A 16176-nucleotide genomic window follows, 5' to 3' on the forward strand; every position below is an offset into this window, starting at 1 on the left:
CCCTGGGGGAGCGACGCGGCCGGCGGCGGGGCAGAGGGCGAGGGTCTGGGCGACCCGGCGTGCTGCCGCCCGCCTGAGCTGTTCGCCTGCCCGCTGTGCCGGCAGCTGCTGTGCGAGCCGGTGACCCTGCACTGCGGGCACACCCACTGCCGCCGCTGCGCCGAGCCCGGTGACTGCGGCCGCTGCCACCGCCCGCGCCGCTCCGCCGAGCCGACCCCCGCCGCCGCCGCGCCGCCGCCGCCGTCTGCCGCCGCCCGCCCGCGGGTCAACGTGGTGCTGGGCAACCTGCTGCACAAGTGGTTCGGCGCCGAGAGCCGGGCGCGGCGCCTCCGCGCCGAGGGCGACGCGCTGCGGGAGCGCCAGGAGCTGCCGGCCGCCCTGGAGAAGTACAACCAGGCCCTGGACATGGGTGAGTGGCACCGGCGGGGAGGAGGAGGGGGCGAGGCAGGGGCAGAGCTGACCTCGGCCCCCGCAGCCGTGCGGGGAGGGGGTTTGCGGTGAATGGTGGGAGAAGGCACCCGGGGGGCGTGTGGAGGTTACGAGCAGGAATCCTGCCAGCGGGTCTCCTCTCGCCCGCCCCCTCCCAGTGAATGGCTATTTTTGTTCCACTGGTATTTCTGTCCTTGCTCTCAAGGTGCCTGGTGTTTAGCTGCTCGTAGCTGATGACTCATTATGCAGTATTTCTAGAAAACCCGCTTTTCTATTTATGGGGAAGCCATCATTAAGTGCAGGATACGCAGTAGTGGTCATGTTGAGCCCCACCGCGGCTTCATGGAAGAAATGAGTGTGTGGATCGGATTCATTCACCTATGTGCAGCTGCAGCTTCAGCAAGATATAGTCTTTGAAAACACCTAATGAGGTATCAGTAGGCGTAAAGGCTCAGAAAATTTCCTTTATCTTACACTGCGTAAAATACTTAAGATAAACCTGCATTTTGCCTCGAGGAGATAGTCCGCCCATGTTTTGAGCGTAGCCTCTTTGTTGGCACGAAGGATTTCTGCGTGCAGTGTTCTCTGAGGAGCTTGGCTTTAAATAAAAATGGCACTGTCTGCCTTCCTCCTCTGCCAAACCGATGGCAGCCTTAGTTTATGAAAAGTAGGTTGTTTTCAGGCTCTGCGCCGAGTAGTAGGTGGATCCTGTTCGCTCGGTTGTAGCCGTGTAGTAGTGGTTGTGTGCGTGCGCGCGCCCGGCTTGTTTGCCCTGCGAGCGCAGGGGGTGGTACAACACCGGGAATGTCTGAAGCGCCTGGAGAGGGGCGTGGAGCTGGGGAGAGCCGGTATCTCGGCAAATTCCCGGGATCTGCCACTCCTCTGGTCTGAGCGTGATGGATGTCCGATTTAATCGAGGAGGAAGGGAGCAGAAAGCCTCCGTCATGTTAACAGAGACGAAATCCTGCGGGTGAATATCTTCGAAAGAGATGTGTAAAACCAAAATGTGCTTCCCCTGTGAATGAGCTCCTTCCCTGCATTGAGTAAAATTGCTTTCCTTGTTCCTAGTTGTTACATAAATGGCTCTGGTTTGGTTTTTTTTTTCTTAATTTATTTTGTCGTGTAGAGAAACACGCTGTTTTGTTAGTCGTTGACTCACTTTTTTTTTGCCACGGTTGCATGATAGGCATTGAAGAAATAAGAGTTTGAGATGGGATAATATGGCATACTATCACCTCACAGCTGATCCTGGCTGCAGAAACCATCACTTCTGCTGTTTCTTCCACTGCTGCAACTAGATGTGCAAGTTTTCAGTCCTAGCCGAGTGTCCCTGTAAAACTGTTACGCGGTTTAGCTGAAGTAATAATCTATTAAAGTAGGGCAGGACGGAGAGTCCAAGAAGGAAGGTGAAGCAGAGGGAGGGGAGAGGCTTTATGTAGGTCACTGGTGGTTACAGTGAGTTTTCAGTAGTGGAGCCTCCTGATATTTTGGGTTCAGGGTCCTACTGCAGGGGAAAGTAGCATCTCATCAATTAAATTAGTTTTTGAAGTCGTTTATAAAGAACTAGTTCTCACTGTTGCCTGTGTTTTTTGCTGTGTCTGCATGGGGGTGAAAGGAGAGGGAAGACTAGTGTGCTGCTGGTGCTCTCACACAGCATGTCCTTCCCCTTCCTGTCCCTGGAGCACGGTCTCCAGCTATGGCTGCTATGCATCAGGGTCTCAAGATAACTCCTTTGCAGTGTCCTTATTTCTGTCTTCTGTGATTTCACAGCATGCTAGGAATCTGTTCAGAAAGTCCTCACTCTGTCAGTGGCACTAAAATTGCTTAATAAGACTTTTTAAAAATAAAATAATAGTAGGTATCTTGCTAGCTTTTGAAATCCAAAACTCACAGGCTTACATGTTGTAACTTCCCGGTAGTGGATCCAAATTCCTGCTGCTGAAGGGCAGCCCGCCTGCCAGCCCTTCACCTTTTTTGATGTTTTGTGTGAGCCTGTGCCATTTCTCACAGGCTAAACTGCTGTATGAGCCTCATGTTCTGAAATTCTTCCCACATATTCATCAGGTACTGATTTTTGGCGTGCTGGAGTTGCCTTCTTGTTTTCTAGTCAAATATCAGGGTAAATAAAAAGGAAAAAAAAAAACACATGCCTTTTTGGTAGTTGTGTTAGCATATGGGCGACTTAAAATGCACACAACAACCCCAAGAAACACACCATTCCTGAGAGCATTGTCCCAACGCTTCTTTAAGTCTCTTAGGCTTGGGGCCATGACCGCTTCCTTGGGGGAGCCTGTTATAGTGCCTGACCACCCTTTGGGTGAAGAACCTTTTCCTAATATCCAGCCTAAACCTCTGACACAACTTCAGGCCATTCCTTTGGATCCTGTTACTGGTCACTGCAGAGATCAATGCCTGCCCCGCTGCTTCCCCTCATGAGGAAACTATAGACCATGATGAGGTTTCCCCTGTCAGAGACTGAAATGTTTGATGACTTATGCATTCTAGGAGACTTTTGCAGGCTTTTGACTTGCATTTCGGATGGACAGTTGGGCCCATCCCTCCCTCCAGTAAAGAACCAAGTTTGCAGGCTTTTGACTTGCATTATACCTCTGATGAGCAATCCGGCCCCTCCCTCCAGTGCTGAAGGTGTGAAGCCCTGAAAAGGCAAGAGCCGAGCTTGCAGGCTTTTGACTGTTGCATTGTACCTCTGATGGCCCATAGGAGCCCATCCCTCCCCTCTGCCAGTCGGGAAAAGGGTGGGAACCAGGCCAGACACAGCAGCTCTTGCGCAGGGCCCAGGGAGAGGTTGGAGGCTCGAGGCGAGGCTCGAGGCATGGCCCGTGACACTGACCATGGATATAATAACTCATAACTTCTTGGAGTGTGAGGGCTTCCCTCCTTCACCCCCAGCAGATCAAGGCCACCACTTCAACTGACAGACATGGAAGCTGCAACTACCAAGTTTCATCGCTGGACCCTGTGAGCGGTGACTATATACATCTGTCCACTCTCAGCTTTTCTTTCCCTTACTCTTATCCTGCCTTTCTCTCCCCTATGCATTTTCTCCCCCCCCCCAAAGGTTATCTCTATGTCACATTGTTATATGACAGCACCTAAAATTCTAGCGTACCTGTTGATGCAAAATTGTCCCCTATGCATTTTCTCCCCCCCGCCAAAGGTTATCTCTATGCCACATTGTTATATGACAACACAGAAATGCTAGCATGCCTGTTGATACAGAATTGTTAAAATAAACCTTGCCAGTATATGTTTTCAGACACCGATTATTCAGTGTCGTTTCACTCTAATCCACCCCAAGGGAATTATTGATAAAAACCTGGGTTACCCCCCTCCCTTTTTCTGGGGCGGGTGGTAACATCCCCTCAGTCTCATCTTCTCCAGGCTGAACAGACTTCTAATGTGTGAGAAAATAACTACTTTTTAAAACCTCCAAATGTTAATGTACTACTATTGAGTGTCAAGGGCCTGGGTGTCCTTAAAATTTCATTTTAGAGACTGAAGGCACATGAACACATTGATTATACAATTGTGGTATAAAGTTAGGTAAAACTCAAGGTTTCTTGGCAGGACACACAGTTCAATTTTTTACTGGAGTACTTTTTACTGGAGTTCAATTTTTTGTGGAGTACTTTCTTGCTCCATCTGCAACAACTGGCTTTGCGTGATGCAATATTAAAGCAAGTTTTCCAGTTACCTATGACTTCTTTCATTCTGATTGTCATCTTCTCTCTTCTGGTTTGCATTTTAGTTCTTGCTATGACTGTGACCTCCTGTCTTCCAATTTACATTTTAGTTCTCAGGGTGCTTCAGTTCTAAATACAAAAGACTCCTGTTATGTACGCTTATTTCTGGTGTGATCTGGAATATCTGCTAGTTTCAGGTCTGGGAAGAGGTCTTTGTCCTTCAAGTTGTCAACTTTTTCCGATTCAGCTAGTTACTGTTACAAAAGCATACTCTTAACAAGTACGTTTGTCTTTTGTCCTTTACTACCGGACCTACACCATCACTGTTGCTCCCGTGTTCTCTCGATAGTCTGCTATGGTTTCAGGTGTGGTTGTGTGGGGTTTTTTGTTCTTAAGAAAATCAGCTTTGCTATTTGATCCTTTAAGTCCTGGTGAATTGCCCGCAGCTTGGTGATCTATGCTTTATATGTTTTATACAAAGTTACTGGCTTTTCTTTTGCTGCTATAGATGTTGGAATAGATCGCTCATTATTGAAAGGCATCTAATTATGACAGCTTCAAAGCAAACACATGTCAGGTTGCTTGAAAAGAAACATTTGTTTCCAGCTGGATCAGTTTTTGTGCCAAGCTTTATGCTGTTCAGCCATCATAATATCAAATATTGTCCAAATGTTGTTCTCCTGGCTGTTACCCCAGCTTTCTGAATTTCATTTGTGTGGGGATCAGAGGTGGGCTTCCTCTCTGAGATCCCTTCTCTTTTAACTTGTCTTTTGATTATATGAACTATTAAGTCAGTTAAACTGAAATATATTACATATGTGTGCAGGATTAGTTTATTTGGGTTTGGTGTTTTGGATTTTGCATTTGTTTTTGTTTTGTTTGGATTTGGAGCCTTTTTGTGCAGTAAGTGCTTTCTGCACGCTCTTTTCTCCACCTGGTGCTCTCTGATGGAGATGCTCTTTGAAGGGCATGTGCCTGCGAGGAGTACAGTTGTTTCTGTGTATCCAGGCGTACAGATCCTTTAAGCTGTGTGCGTGAAACTAAACAAAGTTAGATTTCAGATAAATTAATGTATTTTGAGGATGTCCTTTTGGTAATGTGTTTTAGTTCTGTTTTTGTTTCTACAAAGCAGTTCCCAGTTACAGAGGTGGTAGCAGGTGGCTATTACTTCATAGGGAGTTTGGGAATAGAGCTTTTCCCAAGTACAGAGCTTTAAAGGAGACCAAGCTCTCCTCAGGATGAGGGTGCACTTGTAAGCCAACACATATGCAGAGTGTCAGAGGGTTGGGATGGTAGTGGCTCATGTCTTCAGCCAGCATTTCTCTGTGCCCTTCTTTGCACTGAGAAAGCCTGTTAGCATCCTGCACCTTTCCTGTAAATAAGCCTGAGGATGTTTGCTCAGAGATACAGAGCCCAGTGGTGTAGTCCTGTGGCTCCTGTTGCTGCTGCTGTTTTGTAGCAGTGCTGGTTCCTAGGTTGTGTCTGCAGTTGCCAGTCTTGGGTGGTCTCTCAAGCCTGAATTAGAGCTGCAGCTCTGCTGGAAAGGGCTGTGTCCCTGCTGTGCCCACCTGACCCTAATCTCAAACAAGCTTCTTTTGGTGGAAGGGATGACTGTGCCCTGGTGCCTGTGGTGTGATGAAGTAGCTACTTGTTTGTCTGCTCTGTGCTGTGCAGTTGTGGCTGGCTCCCAACAGGGTGGCACACATTGTATCTGGACAGTGGTGTTTCAGGACACCCTGTTTCTGCATGAGACATGTTGGGTCCAGTATGTAATTACCTGCTGCTGCAAAGTTTATCAAGCCTGCGAAGTTAGCTGTTTCCAGAGAGCTGTGAGAGCTCAGCAAACCCTCAAAGTGATTGTGTTTACTTTCTGATGTGATGGGCTCTTTCTGAGCAGAAATAGATTTGTCCTGGGAGGGGGGATAGCGAATGCATGCAGCTGCTCAAATTGCTCAGCATTTTAATTCCACCCCCGACCAAGGGTTTCAGAACGAGCATGTAGGAAATAAAGCTCAGCTGTATCAGAGTTTTAAAACACAGCGAAGAATAGATATATATGTGAAGGAGGTCTTTTCTTCTTAAGTCCTTTACATGGATCTCTGTTTCCAGAGGATAAAGAATGGTGCAGGAAAGGCCAAGGAGAGAAGGCAAGTTTGTACCAGGCCCATAGTGTCAGAGGTAGCACGCTGCAGGGCAAGCAAGGGGGATGCTTCTGCCTGGGCACTGGAGATGCTCCATCTCTAGTCTCCTGGGATGGAGAGCTGCACACTGAGCTCTAGCCCACGAGGTGGTGGTTAGGGCATTTCTAGAAACAAAATATAGGAGCTTTCCGGAGCTTTGGTGGAAAGAGGAGAATCTGCCTTTCTTGGCCAGACCTTGGAGAAACCTCTCCCTTTTAATCCCAGTGCATGTTCACCATAAATTGATCTGATCCAAAAGAAAGCTTAGTGTGGCAAGACAGCACTAATTTATTTTGTGATCAAACAATTAATGGAAATTTATCTGATGCCTTCCAAATTCTCCCTGTGTAAGAATTGAATGAAGGGGGCGGGGCAGGCCAAGAGACAGTAGAAGATAGATATAAAGGGAGCTACAGACCTCCAGTGATTCAGGTGCAACGACTGTAGATTGTCCTGCTACGTAAATGCCAGGTTGTGGGGTTGCACTGCTTCCTGAAGAGCATGGATAGGTAAACTTCCAGCCACGCATTGTTAGAGTTGCGCTGAGTGCTTACAGCCATGAGTAAAATAGGTATGGGCGAGCATTTTGCCATGCCTCAAAAATTACTTGCTGAGGCGTTTTTCTTCCAAGCCTGCTTCTGAGTTGTTTCAGGTAACGGGTGAAAGGATGATAAGAATTTCTTGGTGGGCTGGTGGAACAGCCTCCTGGTGACTTCCTACTGCAGCCCTGAGAGGTGATAGATTTCTGTGTTAGTCATGGGTCAAGATCAGAAGAAGCAGAGTCTAGAAAGGGAAACTGCTGAACTCTAATCTTTAGAGAGTTGTGCTTAAATTTTTACAGAGGTGACTGATGCCATAGTATACATTTTATTAATTCTGCTGTTTTCAAAGGTCTTGCACTCGTTAATGGTGCACTTGCACACCAAAGTTGCGTTGTTCAAAGAAAACTGCTAGAGAGCTTCCACATGCACCTATATTTGAATTATGTGTGTTTAGTGCACTTTAGAGGTCTCTTATTTTGTATACCATTTCTAGAAGGTTGCTAATAAAAGATAAGGTCATCTTCTGATGTGGTAGAAAAGAGGTTGATCAAATTTTCCTTCCTCACAGGGTCTTGGGTACACTTTCCAGTTTGCAGTAGTAAAGAAGTAAGTCTTTGATGCTGTACCAGCCATTTAACAAAAACCACAAAAAAGCCATGGTAGACAGCTGTCGTTACTCCTGCAACAGCAAATGGTTCAATCATTTTAATAATTTATCAGAAGAATATTTAATTTTGTAGCTCCTAAAGGAAGGTGACTTTAGGAGAAGAATGAGAGGTAGTGTTTCTGAAATTACCTGCTACAAAAAACAGTAGATGCTTGCTGCTTAGAGGATTTGTGCTAAAAAAGGAACTTTCCTTTCCCTCTGTAAAATCATGTCTTGGAATCCACTTAAAGTGTATCTCCAAAACTCCTTAGTTCTGTTTTACAGAAAAATGTGTAAAAGTAGGAGTTTGACTGTTGCAGTAATCCTAGTGGTACTATTTTTAAGCTTAAAATATTTTGCGGAGTTCTGTCCCGTAGTTGCCCCTCCTCTTTTACTGAAATAGTGCTTGAAAAATAGTAGTAAATACTTCATATATGACACAACTGGAAATGTGTCAAGTCCGTTGGAGCAGAAGCTCATGTTACTCTTGGTTTGTATAGAGCTTGCGGTTGACTGCTCAGATCCTGTAGTTGTATCTCTGGAGGGTTTTGGCTGCTTCCAGGGGATCTGCTGAAGACAGAGGCACTACAAGGGCTGCAAGACCACGTCCAAGGTGGTCAGGAGGCTTATACATCACTGGCAAAGGGAAGGAGGCATCATGCTGTATTGTAGGCAGTCTTTGTGTTGTTTTGTTTTTGTTTTTTTAAAGTGATTACATTGCTCATGTAACTTACTGTATCTTAAGTGGTATATAACTGTATTTTCCCTTCCCTCTTCATCTATGTAACCCAGATGTAACTTCCTATTAATAATTGAACTATTTCAGCAATCCTAGAGAGTGAACTATACATACATATCAGAAAGTCTGAGGAATTTCTGAAGTCTCTTCAAACAGCATACTCTTTTTTTTTTCTCTTTGATGAAGCATAACAGAATGTCTTTTGTTTTTGATAGAAGACATTTATAGAACTGATTTGTGCTTCCTTCTCTCAAAATTAGTAGGGTATTGCGGTACTCTCTCTTTCCCACAAGTGTATTACACGATCAGCTCTATATGAGGACAGAAGCAATAAGGTAGTCACTGAGAAACAAGAAGGCCCTTTTTGAAAAAGTCAGAAATTCTGAAACAAGCTTTAACTGGAAAAAGCAAAGGTTATAAAGACCTGAAAAGTAACTAGTAGATATGGTTGCTTATGTACTAATTGTGTCAAAGAAAGCAAGTAGGTTGTCACTGTTAAAGTAACTTTATGATAGAATATCTGCCTGTAAATTGATCTTGTTAAACTGTGATCATGGGAGACCTACTTGGCTGGTCCTGCCTGTCTCGAAGCACAGTGTGTCTTTGGAGTCTCCTTGCAATCACAGGTTCACGTGCATCTAGCATAGTTCCCTGTTTCTGTGGGAGGGTCAGGAATTTTCTTTGGGTGCTTTGGAGATCTGGCAAGGAGGTTGACCTCATGAGGTGTTTTGTTTTGGTTTTGAATCTTGTTCGTTATATCATACTTCAGTCCGTAGGTATCTTGATTGGGGCAGTTTCTGTACCTGCTGTTTGAGATAATAGTTCCATTCTGACTGAGGCTTTGGTCGGAAACCTTTCCCAGCCTTGAACTAAATGCTGAGTGAACTAGTAAGCATCGAAAATGAGTCATATTTGTGTCATCATCATCATGGCTAGGCTTCGTGAACGAAGATTTAGGAAGGCTCTATCCATGTTTGTTACAGGCACGCTGGTGGCTTATGAGGCCAATATGAGATAGACATGTCCGATTGCGAAAGGCACAGCAGAAAGACTCCTTAGGTGGTATATTCTGCAAGACACGATTCTTTCTGCGTTGTCTTTTCTCCTTGAGAGTGATCCTGCGTGTGTTCTCAAAGGCATCAGCAGCGTTATAGATGGTGTGTCTCCAGGCCTCTTGATTTGAGGCCAGAGTAGACCAGTTATGTTGATCAATATGGCCGAGGCTGAGATGTTGTTTCAGGGAGTCCTTGTATCTTTTCTTATGGGCTCCTCTCTTGCGGCAGCCGGTGGCAAGTTCACCATAAAGCAAGACACATTTGTGTACTTACTGTTTTTATTATGCCAGTGCCAAGTGGCCACAGATGGACTTGGGGTACATCATGCGAAGCTGTGCCCAAATGTCCAAAGGGTAGAGTGGGAACTGGAAATACAAGGAGGGGGTGTTGTTTCATGCTGTCTTATCTGAAAAGAGTAGCATGCATCTAGCAGAGTGTTGAAACATTAGAACTTGGATAGGAGGGGGCAATGATCTAATGCATTACATTTAGCTGTATGCTGGGACATTCTTGAATTCAGGACTTCTGCCGCTGCTGCTGCAATTCATCTTTTAATTGCTCTGGGAAGAAGGTTATCATTGGCTTTGCAGAAATGCAGACTAAACTGTAGGTTGATGTAGGTCTGGCATGCTTCTGCCTCATGAGGCTAGAGGTACAACACAAAATCAAGGCTACAAAGCTAGTCGCATTGTCTCTGTAGCAGCTCTTCTTCTAGGTAGTATATAATTTCCATTACGGTGTTTCTGCTGAGTAATGATGGGAATAGTTGATTAGCTGTGCTTAGTGGTAATGACAGTCCAGCTTTCAATAATGTAGCTGAGGACTTACTGAGCCTGAAATAAAACTGCTGGGAATCTACAGCATTTTGTTCAGCACACAGAAAGATCTGTGTTCTTCAGCCTGGGCTTTTGAACAGCAAAATACAGAGGCCAGGAGAGAAGTTAGTTCAATCTTAAAATTATATCTTCCTAAAAATAATCTAGCTCATCTATTGCCAGTGCCTGTTCTTTGAGCCAGAGTAATAATACAAGGGAGTTACTTTGTCTCCTGTGCCCCAGACCACCGAGCACATGGATAAGCGTACTGCAGGGCAAAGCAGCAAGTGGGTTGATGTCCTCTATCTTTGGGTGGGAGGGCAAGAGGAGAACATTGCCATTTCAGTTCTGCTAATTAAGTGGTGACTGCAGTTTGTCCACTCCAGTTGAAAAAGGTCTGCTCTCTTCTTTCATTTTGGAGTGCTCTGTGCTTAGGTTGGGTGCAGAGGTGAAATCCCAGTCAGGCATAGACCAGCTCTGTAGCTGTATAGTGCAGATGAGTTGTACTGGGGCTTTCTGGTGATGTCTGAATCAGCTTTCCCATGGATGTAACAGGAGAGAAAACTTTGGCTTAGGGAGGCTTTTTTAAATTCATAATGGGCACTTCTGAAGGAAGAAAGACATGAAGAATTCTTCATATCTGCATGAAGGTAAAAGAAATCAAAATATTTTGAAGTAGAGCTTGATACATTGCCTCCTCTGATAGAGTCTGTTTTATTACACTGGTGTGGGCAGTGTGAGTGTGGATGAGGAGGGAGACCTTTGCATGCACAAACCAGCTGCTGCCTAGTGTCAGAGTCTCCAGGAAGAGAATGGTGGGGTTCTGTGCTCTGTGTCCTCATCACAGCCTATTTCAGGAGCTCCTAAGGTCATACACTGCTGTCTGCTAGTGTTGGTCATCTGGCAGAAATGGGTTTTATATTTGCTTGCAGAGTACTGTCTGCAAGTGCCTGCTTCATAATTGCAGTGGAAAGATGCTTGGTTGCAGAAGTGGACTTAGAGAGGAAAAGGTGTCTTTTATTGCATCCTCTGTGGACTAAAAGCTCTTGCACATTTCCTCTGTGATCTTTGGTTACTTCACTTCCTGAAGACTGACAGTGATGTAAATGCAAGGAGGAAAAGCCATGATATTCAGAAAATACATAGGTTTTTTTTAAATCCAGTTGCTAATTCAATTAAGGTAGACTGATTATTGAGAAAACAGGCCTGCTGATTGCAAGTATGTGGTCATCTTCATTGTCCCCCTTAATCAGGTTTGGGAAGCTGATCCTGGTTTTCGTCTTCGCTGTGAAATAAAGTTTTATTTGAATGTCTTTACTGCTTCTGTTAATTCTATCAAATGTGGCCCTTTCTCTGTGCCACCCTCTACCAAACAACCCTGTGCATCCAGTTTTTGTGTGCGGACTTTTCATGCTTCCCTAAAGTTTGGGGGAGAAAAACTACTTTCTGTTCAGTTAATTACTAAACCTTGCTAATTTCTCATTGAAATGAAAATATATGTTTCCTATTATTTTCCAAGCTTATGAAAAGGCTTTCAATACTGAATTGTTCAGAACTGAATGCATAACATAACAGAGCAAGCCAGATTTCTTTATCTCTCTAGGGCAGAAGTTTCTTCAAAATGTGGGAAAAATTTCCCCTGAAGTACCATGCAGACTTACTCTTATAAGCAAGACTGAAAGGTGTTTGTGATGACACTGTTTCAGTTCTGCTCATGCCTTCAGGAAATACGCTTAGGATTGAAATAGGTTTGAACAAGATGTGATTTTCTAGGAAGAAATGTCAGATAAGGAGGATTAGGGAGTTCTAGTAACTGTAAGCTTGTTCTTTCTCTGCTGAGTTCGTGGAAGAAATCTCAGTGGTAGTTTATTACAGTAAAACTTCTATTATCATCTCTGATCAGTTGGGCAAAATTCTGTTAATTACTCTAATTCCCTTCCTGGCCCAAGGAGATTTTGGGGAGTCATGTTCTCCTGCCAGCCTCTCGAACTCAACAGCATAATTTTTTTAAAAACTTGAATGCTTGGGCATATCTGTAAAAGTAATTTTGAGTGTTAGCTTCTGCATAAGTAAAAGCACAATGTAACAAACGTCTGCAGATGAGCACAAAGGTGGTGTGAGTGGAAAGTTAACCATTTTGGAGAAATCCAAGCTGACAACCACACTTTGGGCAGGCAATATTTGGCAGTCCAAAGGAAATTTCGAGAGGCAAAGACCCACTCAGCTCCCTCGGCTCTGGGCCCTACATGAGCCAGTTTTGTGTGCTGCAGTGGGATTATGCTGGGAGGCTGAGAGGGAGGGAGGGAGAAGCGTGGGAAGGCTCCCAGGACCTGTGGCTCGGAGGAAGTCTCTCTGTCCCAGCTGCCCGGAGCCACAGATCCTGGGAGCCTCAGCAGTGCATCCCTGATTCTGACAAGGACATAAATTTTGCTGTGCAGCTGCAGACTCCCAGAAGGAGTTTGATTCAGGAAATGCCATTTGTTGGTATTTTGGAAACAGTAACATTTTCTACGCTTTTCTTTTTTAATTTGGCCTGAAATAATAAATTGTTTCATTAAAAAAAAAATCTTTTTCCCCCCTCCTTTACCTCCAGAAGAAAGAGTGAGTACATTATTTTAAAACAAATTTGGCTATTGTGCAATTTTTTTATTTGTGTTTATTTATTGTGTGTTGGGTTTTTTTTTGTTTGGTTTTTTTAACCAAATAAACTTGACAGTTGTTATAGTATAGAATCATGGAATGTTATGGGTTGGAAGGGACCTTAAAGATCATTCAGTCCCAATGCCCCCCTGCCATGGGCTGGGATACCTCCCATTAGACCAGGTTGCTCAAGGCATTTTCCAACCTGGCCTTGAATACTGGCATACTTGTATACTGGCATCTAGCAGTGTTCACAAACTGTATGTCCTCAAGCCCTCTCCGTCCACCTTCTGTGATTAATTATAATCACCACAATCCTTGCTGTGGTGTACACTTCCACATGTACCCTAAGCTGGAGTCAGCCAGCTGATGCCACACTTCCACTGACAAAGAACATGAGGTTTCAGTCCATCTAGCATTGCCCTGACCAGTTGTGGACCCCCCAAAGATCTTCCCAGGACAGTCTTGCTGACAGCAGGAGGCTGGGAATGAGGGATGCATGGATTGGGTGCAGAGCTGGCAAGATTTCAGGCTGCACTGCCCGCTCTGGGAGTGGGGGAGCCTGAATGGAGGTGGCTGGGCAGCGCTCCAGCTGTGGCATCTTGTCTAGATGCTTCATTTTAGAAGACCTGTTATGCTATAGTCTCATAAATACTGCTCTCTTCAGCGATGCTGTTTGGTTTGTTGAGATTTTTTATCCTTTCTCTCAGTTAACTAAACATTCCTTGCCAGTTACCGATTACTCATTAAGATAGGCCACACCTTACACTTTCTGAATGAGTCTTCAGTGAACAAGAAGCACAAGCTCTGAATACACACATAGCTTTTCTGGTTTGCCTCGGGGTGGTTCCCTTTTTTCTTTTTCGGTAGCTTGTTTCCTTTCATATTGTGAGACCCTTTGAACTTTGCTTCTGGAGGACCTGCAGCCTTTGCTACACTGTTGTGCTGTGCGCTGGCATTTTTTTGTTTAGAAGTCTTGCAGCAGAGACAAGATCCTGAAAAAGAGCTGATGAAGCTGTTCTCTCTCTGGGTCTGCTGAATGTATGAACTGTGTTGAATAGTGTGCAGGGAAGCATCGGCATGCTCAAAATGTGTGGTAGTAAACAGAAGCAGGAAGCTGATTTGCCTTGCCCCTTAATCTCACACTACTTCCTTTCCCTGTGGTGCCAGAAAATGCCCCACCCAGGGCCCTGTCTGCCTGCTGAGGTGCCTACCTCTGCTTACTGCCCCTATCCCCCTCAACATACTCTTCACACCTGCTGTACAGCAGATACAACGATGGAAATACAGACTATGCATTCTTACTTTACACTGTTCAAATGTAGCTAAGTTAAATAATTTCCTACTTGAGCATCTGCTAAAAGAAACAAAAAACTTGCTTCTGAAGATCTTCGGTTAATTACTTTCAATTGCATTCAACTTGTAGTCTTTAAGAATTATGAGCTAGAAATGTGGATCACTGCAGAAGCTTCCAAGTGTAATAGTTGAAAAAACCCTAGCAAACCAAGACAAAACCAATCAGACAAAAAACCACACAGAACCCCAGTTTGAACTAGCTTTTGCAGACCTCCTTATTTTAAGTGTTTTCTCTAGCTGTCACCATCTGAGACCAGTGGAGCAGCATCACCCCTGATATGTCATTCTGCCGTTAGTATATCTGGTGTCAGTCCATGCTACAGCCAAAAAAGGCAGCAGTACTCCTTGCTGTTACTCTCCTTCTCATCCCTTGTCCCGGCACTCATATTTGTGTGGCTGTGCAGTGAACTAGCTGAGGGGAAACTGATCCTCTTAAACCTTTTTATTTATTTGTTTTTATTGAATTAGCATTCGGTCAATTGATTCTTTGCTCTGGTTCTCAGCGCAACCATGCGAGCCTGGTTTGCTGCACCAGCACAAGGGAGGGGAGGAGGTGGGAGAGGGATGTGATATTGGGCCATCCATCCTGGTAGGTGCTTGAACTTAATGAGTGGTGACACCTGCAGCAGTTGTGCTTACTCTCTGTCCATGCACACGTGTGCATGTGCCCAGGCTTCGTATTGGCAATGTGGTCTTATTGAGCACGTGTTTATGATGCTCTGGCTGAAGTGAGATGCAAACGGTGAAGCAAAGCAGGCTGGAGAGAACAGGAAAGGTACGGAGACAGAAACCCTGCGTGAGGATGTGCAAAAGGTGACATTTGATGGAAAAATCTTGAGAGAGCTAGCTTGGAGGTGAAGTTTAAAATTTGTAAAAATGCGATACCATCTCTCAGCACCTTGGAGCCTTTGTAAAGTTTATTACTGGTTCTGACAGTTTTAACCAGCTCACATTTTGGTAAGAGTTACTGTACTTAGCTATTAGCAGCCAGCTTCCAGCCCTCTGGAGGCCTTTCCCAGCACATGAAGGTCAAGAGTGACCAGGAATAAATTTGATTTCCTAAGATGAGGTAACTGTTTTAGTGGACAAAAGCAGAGTGTTGTTTGGGACTTAGCATGTGTTTTGCAAGGCTGCTACTTCAGCCTGCTGCAATGTCCTTCTTGCCAAGCTGGGGAAGTAGTGGCAGGGAGGTGGAGAATCGACTGAACCATCAGAGGCATGAGGTGGTGTCTCATGGCTTCAGAGCTGCTGGACGACCAGTGGCATTGCTCAGGTGTTGGTAATGGGGTTGACAAAGCTCAGCACCTTATTAACAAGCTCCATCAGCAGCCAAGAGCGCACTGTCAGCTAGTTTGTCCATGACACCAAGCTGAGGGAGGTTGATGTGCTGGAGGGCAGGGCTGCCATTCAGACCAACAACCTTGGGCATGGGCTGATCAGCCTTGCCTATTGCAAATGCAGGTGAACGTGGGACAGAATAACCCTGTGCAACAGGATGGGCTGGGCTAGACAGCAGATCTGCAGAAAAGAGCTGGAGGTCCTGGTGGACCAACTGAATGCAGATTAGCCAGTTTTTTTCTGTGATTCTATGAAGTTTTATGCTGGAGGAAGATTTCCAGCTTAAAATGTGTTCGAGAGGCCTGAGAAAAGAACAAAATAATAATGCTTGAGAAGTTCATAATCCATGCAAACTGAATGATTCATGAATTTGTGGATACAGAAGCAAGGTGTGTGATCATGAAAGGTTTGCCTGCCCCGAGGAAGGCAAGTGGATATGAAGTGTGAAGGCTGCATGCATTTTTCTTAATGAATGGCTTCCAGGAACGTTTTAGCTGAAGTCCTGCATTTGTGATTTCTTTCAAGTCCTTCGCTGGTGATTTCTCACTGAGGGGAGAAACACTTTTTGCTTTCTGAAATGTCCTGTAAGCAAGGTGAGGGAAAGAGCAGGTGGCATCCTGTATGTGAATATGAAAGCTGTCTTGCTAGATAAAACACGGAGGTTGCTTCCAGGCTGAGAGGAATATATTTTGAGAAGGAAAGAATGAAGGAATTGACCTTTCTTTCCTTTAC

At 45.0% G+C, this 16176-nt stretch overlaps 1 protein-coding gene across 1 annotated transcript in view; it reads left to right on the forward strand.

Moving 5' to 3' along the window:
• The first annotated feature begins 344 nt into the window (after positions 1 to 344).
• The window catches only part of LONRF2 (LON peptidase N-terminal domain and ring finger 2), a 35412-nt gene continuing 19580 nt past the window's right edge, over positions 345 to 16176 (forward strand). Inside the window, exon 1 of the mRNA XM_017818460.1 lies at positions 345 to 409. Coding sequence (XP_017673949.1) covers positions 406 to 409 — 4 coding nt within the window. The 5' untranslated portion in view covers positions 345 to 405. The remainder of the gene's footprint in view (positions 410 to 16176) is intronic.

The sequence above is a fragment of the Lepidothrix coronata genome, unplaced genomic scaffold (genome assembly GCF_001604755.1).
Source record: "Lepidothrix coronata isolate B3197 unplaced genomic scaffold, Lepidothrix_coronata-1.0 Scaffold68, whole genome shotgun sequence".
Lineage (NCBI taxonomy): Eukaryota > Metazoa > Chordata > Aves > Passeriformes > Pipridae > Lepidothrix > Lepidothrix coronata.